The sequence below is a fragment of the Streptopelia decaocto genome (genome assembly GCF_964273445.1).
Source record: "Streptopelia decaocto genome assembly, chromosome: 20".
Taxonomy (NCBI): Eukaryota; Metazoa; Chordata; class Aves; order Columbiformes; family Columbidae; genus Streptopelia; species Streptopelia decaocto.
This window is the reverse complement of record NC_138675.1, coordinates 3,318,563-3,330,567: the sequence shown is the minus strand read 5'-3', so window position 1 is coordinate 3,330,567 and position 12,005 is coordinate 3,318,563. Positions and strand designations below refer to the sequence as shown.

The 12,005-nt window shown below is 41.8% G+C and overlaps 1 protein-coding gene across 1 annotated transcript; it reads right to left on the bottom strand.

The window, feature by feature from the left end:
- Positions 1 to 1,322: 1,322 nt before the first annotated feature.
- On the bottom strand, positions 1,323 to 11,781 carry LRRC38 (leucine rich repeat containing 38). Its single transcript, XM_082069930.1, has 2 exons — positions 11,139 to 11,781; positions 1,323 to 3,068 (listed from the first exon to the last, which is right to left on the bottom strand). The coding sequence occupies exons 1-2, from the start codon at positions 11,764 to 11,766 to the stop codon at positions 2,815 to 2,817; spliced, it is 882 nt and encodes a 293-aa protein (XP_081926056.1). The 5' UTR covers positions 11,767 to 11,781; the 3' UTR covers positions 1,323 to 2,814.
- Positions 11,782 to 12,005: the final 224 nt, after the last annotated feature.

Sequence of the window (12,005 nt, the reverse complement as noted above, 5' to 3'; positions counted from 1 at the left end):
GCGCACATTTGTGGTCACCTCCAGGCAGTGCTGGTGAGGTACTGCACAGGCAACTAAATTCAGCTTTTCTATTTGGCACCATCATGACTTCACTGATTTTAACAGGGGAGGGGGAGGGGCTGCCCACCCACTGGATCCTTGCACGGGATGATCTCCCACATCCCCAGAGCTGGAGATGGGATTACTGCCCTGTTACTGCCTTTGTAAAGGTAAAACTGCAATAATAATGCAGCCTTCAGGCCACTTCCTACTCATGATGAAATTGGCTTTCCAAGTGTTGCAGGGGATCATTATGGTGAGCACCAATTCTGGCAACGTGCCCACATGGGAACGATTCGCTCTGAGGATTATGTAAAATAAGAAAAAGCCCAGGAAGAACAAAATCCAAGTTTTGTCTCACTTACTGGCAACTAAAGTTATACCAAATCGATATTAATAGTTGGTAACTGCTGATTCTTACAATGAATAAATATTACTGACTGGATGAGTTCAATACTTATGAAATATATATTACTTAGTAGGGGAAAATATCATTAAAGTTTCTTATCTGGAAAAAACAGATACTTTGCAAGATCACTTTGATGTGTCGAGTATCCAGAATGGCAGGTTCATAAATAGAGCTTTACTAAGCCTCGCTCTTCAGCTTGCACCGGATTATGTGGGTGTCAGCTTGGTCTGTTCCTTGCTGTTCTGAGGGGCGCTAAGTTCCGAATCTAATCAGCGCTTTCAGGGCTTTAGGTTGGGTTGAACAAAAAGCTACAAACTATAAACAAATCTAGATCTTCATTGTGAGGCACCACGGTAGGAGGAACCTGCAAGTAAGAGCAGAACCCAGTCAAAAGAGTTGAGTTGGAGATGTGGCCTCTGCAAAATTACTCAGCCTTACGGGATAACGAAACAAAACCATAAATTAGTTACCAAAGGAAGGGCAGACATTTGCTGAAACAGTCACTGCTAAGTTCGGTAGAACATTCTGCTAGCTGCTTGTGAGTTTTGAGTCCATCAGAAAACTTGCAGACAAAAAAAAAGTGTGACCCAGTTTCTTGTTCCATGACTGAACAATTTGCACAGCTCTAAATATAAAACTGGCGACAACATAGCTGGATTGGTTGCAAAGGGAGCATGCTGCAGGCAACAAGGGGTGTATTTCCAACCAGACTGCAAAACCTGTCTTATAAATGATACAGGAATCAGGCACGGTTTTTCTCCTCTTTCCATAACCACAAACAAACAAACAAACATGAAAGTCCATGTTGAAATTATAAATATATTTGTGTGATTTATAATCATGGCACTACACAGTGAAGATCATGTCATTCCATTTTTCTTGAAAGAATCAGAATAGAATAAGACAGTATTGATACAGAATATTCTCTCACTGTCCCTACTTAATTCTGTTCCAATGTGTTTTCAGAAGCAATAATCTTAACCATGGTAGCATTAAGTCGCATTGAGTAAGCTGCCCATAAAAGACCATTCATATTCACTGAGCAAGGCAATATTTTAACCCAAAGACTGTTTGTTTTAAAGAAATAATAGCATTTACAGTGGTTAAATAGATGCTTTTTGTCAGATCTGATTATTTTATAATAGCATACAGTCCTTAGATTGTTTATTACTATGTTACTCCTTACTTTAAGCCCTCACAGCTACTCTAGATAATGCTTTAAATACACAGAGCTTTAAAAAAATATTTCCATTACAAATATTTTAAAAATATACTTATCCCAAAAGGCTTTCCAGCACTATTCCAAAAATCTCTTGTAATAAATGTCTTTTTTAATTTTAACAAAAATATCTACTGTTATATAGAAGAGCTCAAGTCTTGACCAACCTATAACACAGTCAGAAACATCCTGGGCCAGATTCCACTCTTGTTTATACAGTTGCCAATTTAGATCATGGTGTTCCCTTTGCTTATGTTACTCTGGTATAATCAGGAGCAGAATATAGCCCTTAGTGTTTTAAAATAACTAAATGGACTGGATGCTGCAACAGTTACTTGTGCCTGGCATTACAGGGAAGGGAAATCCTTTACTTCACTGCATCTAAAAATGTAAAAGAATGTCGTATTTAGTATTGGTGCCAGGACCAAAGAGGCGCCAGGCACCTGAAGTGAATGACTCACATCCACAATCGCTTGCACTTATAGAAAAAAACCAATTTTTTTGGCTGAACGATGCGTGCAACTGCTGCCATTAAACAGATGATGAATGGTTATAGAGAACGATTGTAGAAGGAAAACGCCAACGTTCATGTAACGCTTTCTACAATTCTAGGAATCACGTTAATTGCATTTTGTTACTTAGAAAGTTGTGTGAGCTTAAGAGCTTCTCCCAGCACTTAGATCTCGGAAGGACACTATTTTAAATTGCTTCTGTATTTCCAGCTGAAATGCCTCCATCTAGCCAGTTCTTTTTGAAGGACACTCGGAACAAGCTGTTAAACGCTCACAGGAATCTGGATCTCAGCAGAAGGGCAAGCTGGAAGCTGTCAGTTCATCTTTTAAAACTCTGGGATTTTATAATTTTTTTTGCCTTTCCACCTTTTTCCTCTAATCTTCAAATTGAAATGCAGCGCTTGATTAAGCAGGATAGAAATTACCCTGGTCTCATGGCATCAGGTTACAGATGTAAGCAAAGCTAACAGTCTGGGATGCAAACTGCAATTCCTACCTGTGATTAGAACACATCCTGACATTGTCATTTCATTCGATTCATAGTTAAAGCTTTTACTCTACTTGGTTGCTTCCTACACTTTGGCTGATGATCTAGTAACTTATAAACCAAGGAAACTTAGGTATAGAGACTAAGTTCAGTCCTCACTGTCGTCTTCGTCATCATCGTCATCTTTACTGGGAGCACATCTTTGGAAGCAGTGGACTAGAGTTGCTAAGAAGAAGCTTGAGAGAATAGCAGCAATGGAGACTGCAACTCCAGAGAAGATGATGATAAAAAGGTCCGTCAATGACAAACTAAATTTGCATTCACTAAAGCTGACCTCAGATAATTCATTCAGAAAGATTCTTCTGTTTTCTACAGGCAGGGAGCACTGGATTTCATGGAGACCTGCAAAGAAGAGGAAAGGGAAACAGATCAGCGGAATACTGATGAATCCTTCAGCTGCTTCAGTCAGAGACTGAGTGGCTGAAGAAAAGTTTTAGGGTTAATTCTTGGTTTATCAATTGGTACAAAACTCAGGAAAAAAATGGAACAAAATCTGCCTTTACGTAACCCCCTTGAGTGGCTCCTCGAAATGAAATCCTTTCACTTTCAGTCCTCCCGGAGCTCAGGTACGATCTGGGAACAGGATTTTGAGGATTTAAGAAAGTGAATGCTGAACTCTGGATGCATCTAAATCTGAAGACATGGAAGCACTTCCCAGCTACTTCTGATCTCAAATCCTGACTCCAGAACAGGGTAACAGGGAGACTGAAGCTCCTTCCACACCTTGGCACCTTCTATACTACTTTTTTTTCCATGTAGTTCCAAAACTACTTTTGTCTTTTTCTTCTGGTCCAAACAACAGCTTAGGTTTAACCACTTGACTAGTATTCCTATTAGTAATTTTGTTTATTTAATTCTGTAGAACCTGTTGAATTTACTCTTTAAAAAAAGACAGCCAGGCTTCTCGTAATGGGTATCTGTCTCAAAGAAGATTGTTACTTAGTGCTTGGCTGCAGCAAGAAAACCTTTGATGATAGTTATATATATATCTCATTGCTCCCACAGCATGTTCAAAGAGTTGTTTCTTCATACCAAACAAATCTGTAAATGAAATAACATGTGTGAGTGTGTTATAAATACATAGCTTATGTTATTTTAGTCAGGGCCATCACATAATCTGTAAGAACTCCAGCTGTCCCAAGGACAATGTCACCCACTCTGTATCATACTGCTACATCATCTGAAGAAGCAGATGTACTAGAGTGGCAAACTAGTGTGGCGTTTGCTTTTAAAAAGGGAAAACTTTGATGTTCCAGTCAAGGGACAGGTGCTAGATTCTATATAGGCCTGACTCTTAATGCTTGGACTGCGAACTGGCTGAAGGGAAGAAGCCAGAGAGTCGTGGTCAATGGGGCAGAGTTCGGTTGGAGGCCTGGATCTAGTGCGGTGCCTCAGGGGCAGTGCTGGGGTCAGGAGGATGGAGCCAGGCTCTTCTTGGTGACAACCAGTGATAGGACAAGGGGTAATGGGTTCAAACTGGAACACAAGAGGTTCCACTTAAATTTGAGAAGAAACTTCTTCTCCTTCCTGTGTAACCTCATCTGGGTGTTCCTGCTCCATGGGGGGATTGACCTGGATGAGCTTTCCAGGGCCCTTCCAACCCCTGACACTCTGGGATTCTGTGACTCCTTGTGTGTTTCTGTCGTTCTGATTTCTCTGCTAACTACAGCTTTTACTGCAGAACTTCTGAGATTCATCATTACCTCAATATTATGGTCTGTTAAACCTCAGAGCCAGATTTCCCTGCTATAATTTTGAACGCAAAGTTAAAAAAAAGAAAAAAAGAAGAGGAGGCAGAGGGTGGAATTTAGCTGTTCTCTCAGGTTGCTGAATGTAGTTGACACAGCTTGGAAATGTTTAAACGTGGCATTTTACTTCTTGCACAGTATTTTACCTCCAGCTATAGTTCTCTTTAGTCTATTTAAACACTGTCACTAACGTACTGGATGTATTAATCAGAGTGAGAGAGGCGTTGCCTCTGAAGAGAGATGAAATGTCACTGGAAATAGTCTCAAGCTATGAGAACAATAAGACTTTAAAAAACCTTTAAAGGTTTTAAGACTTTAAAAGACTTTAAAAGATTTAGGTCCCTCATTAAAACTTATGGTCAAGTGCCCTAGAGTCTTACAGATCCACACCACAGGGTAACTAACAGCTTGTCTCAATGCCTAAATATAAAGTTTAACATTAGGTGTTCATATCTGCAAATTCTGTCCTCACACCTTCAAATCCGTCAGAGATGGAAGTGCTCCAAAAAACCTTGAGATGGAAGAAAGAGAGTGAAAGGCCAGTGGCAGTCAGATCATTTTACTGAAAATGACTAGGATATCAAATTATGTATTTACATATGTGTATATATATATATATATATAGAAACAGATTTGATGCGCTTGTTAGGGCATCTAATTTCTGTTAGGAGTTTCTGCTTGAACAGAATAAAAGCTGCAAAATGTGTGAAATGTCTTGAGGCTTTTAATTCCTTTCCAAAAAGCAGATATAATGTTCTGTACCAGTGATGTGCCAGCATGTGCAGGATGCTCGGGGAAGAACCGGGTGGCTGTAATGGCCAGAACAGCTTGTCCTTCCGAGCTGAAGCTCCCTCTGCTTCTACATTAGCATGTGGAGGTACAGCAGCCTTCTCTCCATAGCTGATGAATAAACAGGTACTGATAAAGAATAATAAGAGGACCTACGAAGTGCTCAGTTGCTCTTAGAAGGTCAAATGACATCTGTATTCTCATGTAATTATGACGCTTTGTTCTGAAGACAATGTTGAACATTTTCAGGGAGCCCGGTGGACTAGTGCAGTAAGATGTTCTTTTATTTACAGAACAAGTTTAGTGATAGTTCTTAGATTGGAATGGGATTATAGAAAGAGCCCGAGAAGCAAGAGATGATCGACTCATGGCACAGTCTTTCTAAACAAGAGTACAAAAAGAATTCCACTCTTCTTGCTACACTGATTGACTTCTGAATCTCATAACTGTGCTTTTAGTACCGACTTCAGCCCGAGTTTCCTGTTCCAGAAAGCTGCTTACAGTCTCATTGGCACCTGCTCTTGCATTTTTCCTGCCTCCTCTCACCACCATTCTTCTCTCCTTTTCCTTTTCCATAGACACTCTTTACCTGGAAATGTGCCACTTTCCCAGCATTTGCCTACGCAACCGTACCAAGGAGGCACCAGCTACACAAGTCTTGCAAGCAGCCAAAGAGCATCTGTATCAGTACAAACACAAAAACCCCTTTGAGCATCTTAAAAATTCATAGTCTTGTGCACACAACTTTCCAAAGCGGAGCAACATTTGACCAAAAGAAAAGGAAAACGTGGTCGTCACTACAGCCTTTGTGTTGTGACGTGGGATTTGCTGCCACTAATGAACTTTTTCCTGGTAAAGTTCAGCAATTAGCTTCACTTGGGATACAGCTCTGCAAGCGGACTCCGTTTTGCCGTCTTCGAGCTTCTTTTACCAGGTCTGCTTCTAGTGGTGTGAACGGAAATGTCGACAACGCAAAGACCCTGAGCACTGACCCTCGCTCCAACTTGTGCTACTTTAATTTCAGCCATTCCGAATGTCTCTTTCCTTTATGTACCACACAGGCAGCACAAATCTGTTGGGAACTCTGTCACTGGCCAAATCTGAGTGAATTTTTCCAGTCTTTCTGGACATATCAGTGTATACAGGCTACTCACAAAATTGCTCAGTCTAAACCTTCTCATCAAATTGCTAAAAGTCTTTCTAATACTGTTTTAATAGAAGGCAGCAAATTATTTTATTCTTGCAATGTATAGTGGGGAACTTAAACGGTCTGTATTAAACACAAAAGGCTGAGAAAAACACTATTGCATCTAGTGTGAAAAGCAGAGACATCAACTATTTCTTGCAATGTCAAACTCTACACAAGTTCTTGAAGAAGTTTTTCCAAAGATACTGAGGAGAAAAACCGTAAAAAGCAAAACGAGGGCAAGATGACAGAAAGGAGACACCCCAGTCACACTCCTCGGAATACTTACACTCTAATTGAAAGTAATGTTAAAAATGCATTAGTCATTAGCAAACAAGGTCATGGGCACAGCTGCCCAAAGCGTGTTCACCGAGAGTAAAAATCAGCAACCGCGATCTCTACAGAGCACGTCAATGGGGCCACTGCGGGCTGCTTTTATTTCTTTTTGTTACACAAATTTTAGCTGACCTTAGTTCTGTAGATCAACTGCACCAGCGAGCACCTTTGGCTGGACGAGCCCTGACGTTTCAAACAGTATTCAGTGAAGATTTTTAGGCAAGGTAAAATGTGATACAGAAGCTCTTAAAGCAGAAGGAAGCCCTTCCAAACATGAGAAGGTACTGAGTGATTTTCAGCTCCCATTGAAGCAGAAAACACAAGAAATCTCAGAAGTGACTCGTCTCAAAGAAATTATCCAATATTCTCCATCTCCATGCCCCTCCTAACGGGGAGCCTTTCATAGGAAACATTGGACACCACGCTGCCAGTCAGGCTTAACAAACGCCTATAAAATCAAACATCCTTCTACAGAAAACCTTTGTAAGTTTTATGACTTGACCATTTTGATCCATAGTGAACACTTTGTCTTCTCTGGGAAAAAAAACCACTATTATATATTCTCTGCATATCACTGTTCCATTGACCTTTATAGTTCCGTTGTCTATTTTGCACCACATACACTAATTTGTTTTTAATCAACTAATAACCAAATCAGAGAGAAAGAAAAAATGTGCTTTGGTTTTGGAATATGATGAAAATGCTTGTTTTAATATCTTTTTACAAGTATAAAACTCTATTTGCCATCTTAAAGTGCTGAGTTTAACTGCAAAACTTTCAGCGCAGTTTAATGAGTCCGCTGGCAAATCTGGCAGGTGAGAGTATTCACTTGCTGCCAATTAAGCCTTTATTTAGAAATTTAGATTAGATGAATAAGTGCCAGGATCTGTAAAGTGATTCAAATCCCAGCTGTTTGTGTGAAGCGACAGGTCAGATGTGCAAAGGCAGCTCAGCTGGGAAGAACCTTTACAGGCAGCGACTCAGCCAGGTCACTCAGTTAGAACTTTACAAGCTATTTCTGGTAACATGCCAGAAAGAAAATGGACCTGGCCTTTGCCAAACTAATGAGTTGGAGTACGGCTTTTGTTCAGATCACCGCGTTCTCTGAGGCCTTAATCACAGAGATAAGAGCTTCAGGATCAATCATGGAGATTTCAGTTCACAAAACTCCAATTTTTAAATCAGCTCGGTGTTTCTCCTGCAAAACAACAAGAGAAGCTTTGACTAACGTGCCATTTTACTGCAGTGCTAAAATTAAAAGGTAGAGCAGTGGCTGGGCTTAGTAAATAGGGAACAGTTCGAGTGGTTTGTCTCAGACATGCAGACTGGGCACATTAAACTATTTTCAGTGTCGTTCAAAGTGAGGAATCAAAATGAATGCCCAGAACTAAAAATGTATCTGTTAATGTATTTCCCCCAGCCATTCGTCTCCTGGTTCTTGCTGCCACTCCTGAGTCCCCAGGGACTGCTGGGCTCCGGTGACACTCGCCAACAGCAGCCCTGGATCCGAATTCATCCACAGACTGGTTGGAATGTGCTGCTTTTCTGCTTGGGCACATCCTTTCTTGTCTTAACCCATTCTGAAGGATCCCAAGCCAGCATGAGACACACCAATGTGTACAGAGCCTTCAGTTTCTTTGCAGTGTTTTGTACTTTTCATGAAAGGACCGGGGGTCACAGATGCAAAGGTGTCACCATTCACCCTTCCACACTCTTTCCCTTCTCAGTAAAACCAGGTTACAACATCTGCTGTCTAAAGGCTGGGGAGCTTCAGTCTGTGAGGGAACTGTTCTGCACTGCTCATCACAGTTTATTCTTATGGAAAACCAAGAGAGGAAAAACACCAGCCAACACTTTTTACCTTCCTGCTGTTTCCTATTTGTATAGGTCAAGCGACACAAATGCTCGAGCTGCTGCAGAATCACAAAGGAAAAGTGTGCAGGCAAGATAACCAACCTTTTTACTTAGGCCCTCAAAACGTACCTCTATCTTTTTATTTTGCAGCATTTCCAGACATAATGCCTGCTGCCCTATTTCTCTTGATGCGTTTGCTCAAGTACACTGCTGTCTCCAGCCTTACAGCACCAGGAGGAAGCCAGGGAGTCTGCACGCTGAATCCTTCAGTGAGTTGCTTTTGCCACCCCTCCCAGGAAAGGTCAGGAGAACGTGGTTTTGGATGAGTACAACCAGACAAGTAATGCTAATGTGATTTGTTCCTAATGGCTATAAAGCTGCAACATCAACAAAAACTGAAAATAGATGTAAAATGCAATCAAATCATGATCAGAAGAATTAGTTTTACGCTGGCTTGCCAAAAGTTGTTTTGAAAGGCACTCAATTGTGACCATACGGTTTTAAAACGTTATCGAGACAGTCTGCCCTTTCTGGGTTTAGTTTTGCTCTCACCTTCACGAATACTGCTTTGCTAGTTTATTAGAGAAGACAGGCAGTGTTTTTGTGGCAGCAGCTGACAACAAGCGATGCAAACGCTGACTTGGCACGCTTTTCTGCACACATGCACTGGATCTCACTGATACGACTGGCTGCAAAGATGTCAGGGGACTTGCTCCTGGGGACAAATGCAAATCAGTTGCTTAGGCCATGTCACAGCTCTGAGAAAACCAACCATCTGAATATTCGCTCCTTCCCTCTTTGCTTTCCCAGGTCAAATTTAACTGAAAGTCTGGAAGATCTGGATGAGATAGTAATTTTGGAGCTATTTGGCTGAAAACAACTGTGGATGACAGAAAATGCTGTGAGATAGCATCTCTAAGCTTGCAAGACACTGAGAAGCACAGGCAATACTATGGGAAAGTTCAATCACTTGGTACTTCCAGACATAAGTTCCGATCCGCTTTAAAACACTGACAGGGCAGAAGAGAAAAGAGACGTGCTGAGACACTCTCAAGCTGAACAGACTCAGTCTGGATAAAGGGAAAAGAGCTAAAAGTTCATTAAAAGAGACAGAAAGACCAGGGAAAGTGAACTGACATTTAGCATGAGAGATGGGCAAATACTTGGTTCAAAGAGAGCAACCTTTAGCTAAAGCATCAGGGAAGGCGCGAGAACAGGCCCAGGTTTGGTTCAGAAAGAGTCAAGATGAAAGTTTCATTGAGGTAGACAGGAAAAAACCCGACGCTTTCTCCTCAAATGACTTAGTCCTTAAAGCAGCTGCTTTACAGCTAAGAATATTTAGGGCAACCTGGATGAGCACATGAGAAAAAATGCTACCCAAGGTCATGAGCATAGGAAGAACTTGAATAACTGACTACAGACTGATGACAAGAAAGCAGAGAAGAGACCTCTGAACTTTGTATGCTCACTGTGTTGTTCTCCCTTTTGGTCTCAAATCAAAGAAACAGTTGCTTGACCTCAACCTGTTCTCCTGAGCTCTTCTCCCCCAGCCTTTTAGCTCTCACCATCTTCTGCACAGACACCCCCTCAGACACAGCCCAGACAGCAAGGATTTCATGTCGGGTAACACTTGTAAACCCTCCGCAGCCTTTCCTGAGTTTTTGCGCCCCGGGGCAGTTTGTCTTGTGCCGGCAGCTCCATGGCATGAGCTCCTGCCCAGTGCTCCTTGGGAGCCATGACCTGGGAGATGATCTCTTGCTAAAGCTGGATTAAGGATTTGCGCTCGGGTGGGAAATGCAGAGCGGGAGTCTGGATTCCCTATCCACCGGAGTCTTCATACTTTTTATTTCCACCACCATGTATTTCTGAAAATTACCGTCCAAATACCAGAATTATACATCCTGTGTTTTGTTACAGAGCCATTTCAATTTATTCCTAATATTGTGTTATTTTAATGAGTCAGAAATCCAGCTCCTGCAGAGGGTTTCAAACACAGAGTATCACAACAAAATCCTTCCAGGGAAGGGCTGACAATCACAATTGCAAAAAATGGGGATTTAACTCTTCTGTAGCAGCTTTATAGCTGATCAGTAAAATGAGAGAAAAATCAGTTTTCCTAAGGAGCTGGCACAGAATATTTAACTGCTCAAAGAGCTCATTGTAGAAAACACATTTACCAGAGAGAAACTGTAGTCTGGAAGAGAATCAGCTCTGGACTGAATGTATTTGAAAAGGCTCTTTCACTGCCTATGTAAGTTTGGTCTATAAATCAAAATTATTAGGGCTTAATTTTTAAATTTTATTGCTTAACTGGGAGGAGGACCTGCTGCTAAAAAGAACCCAACGCCATCTTAATGGACTCATTTGTTGAAAACATGCAATTACAGTTTGACCAAAACGCAGTTTGGGTCACTGCAGGCGACACACAGACTATTTGACCAAGAACCCTCTGAGTCACACTGACACACACGGACTGCGCTGTAAACCACGGAGCTTTACCTTTCTGGAGCTTAGACGCATTGTCCTGTATCCAGCTGAAAAGATTGGCAAAGTCACAGTCACACACCCAGGGGTTGCCCTCCAGGCGTATAGTCCGCAGGGAGGGAAGCGCTTCGAGGGCTGCCACGTTGAGGCTCTGTAAGTTATTGTCATTCAGTTCTAACACTTGGAGCTGTTCCAGGTTCTCAAAAGCAGCCTCGTCCACATCCACCAGGTTATTGTTTCCAAGGCTCAGTTTTATCAGTTTTTCTGCTGATTTGAATATCCCAGCGTCAAGTTGGGTTAAATTATTGTAGCTTAAGTCTAAATACACCAGTTTGGTAGAACTGCTAAAAGTACCCTCTTCTAAAGAGGTGAGGGAGTTATTCCTGAAGTCCAAATAGACTAGATCTCCATAAAATATAAAGAAATCAGCTGGTATCGCCTGAATGTTGTTATCAGCTATAAGAAGTTTCCGTACATCCAATGGAAATGGATTCGGAACACTTGGGAGTCCTTGATCCCGGCAGTCTATGGTGTGGTAGTCCATACAGCTACAGACAGCAGGGCAAAAATGACCCACGGGCAGGAAAAGCAGGCAGACAAAGACAGCAAAAGGCAGAAGGCAGAAAGGAAAGCATGGCAACATCGTCAAGGATTTGAAAGCTGTGATGAGCACCACTTCTAGGAGAAGGACATTTTGCTCAGCTGAGCAGCGGTGCCTGGTACTTCTGCGTGTGTGTGATTGTATCCAGGAGATCACATATCATCACAGATCCGGTAGCAGCAGCCTGGGGAGGGGGAGGGAGAGAGACTGGAGGAGAGAGGGAGGGAGGCAAATGTGAGGATTTCCACTGTCAGAATGTGATAACGCTGCACAGTGCAAGG

Bases quoted from the DNA above. Each gene is read 5' to 3' on its own strand.
- LRRC38 (XM_082069930.1), bottom strand. From the start codon at position 11,766: ATGTTGCCATGCTTTCCTTTCTGCCTTCTGCCTTTTGCTGTCTTTGTC. The intron at 3,069-11,138 runs GTAAAGCTCCGT...TCTTCTTTGCAG, and splicing joins TGCGTCTAAGCTCCAGAAAG to GTCTCCATGAAATCCAGTGC.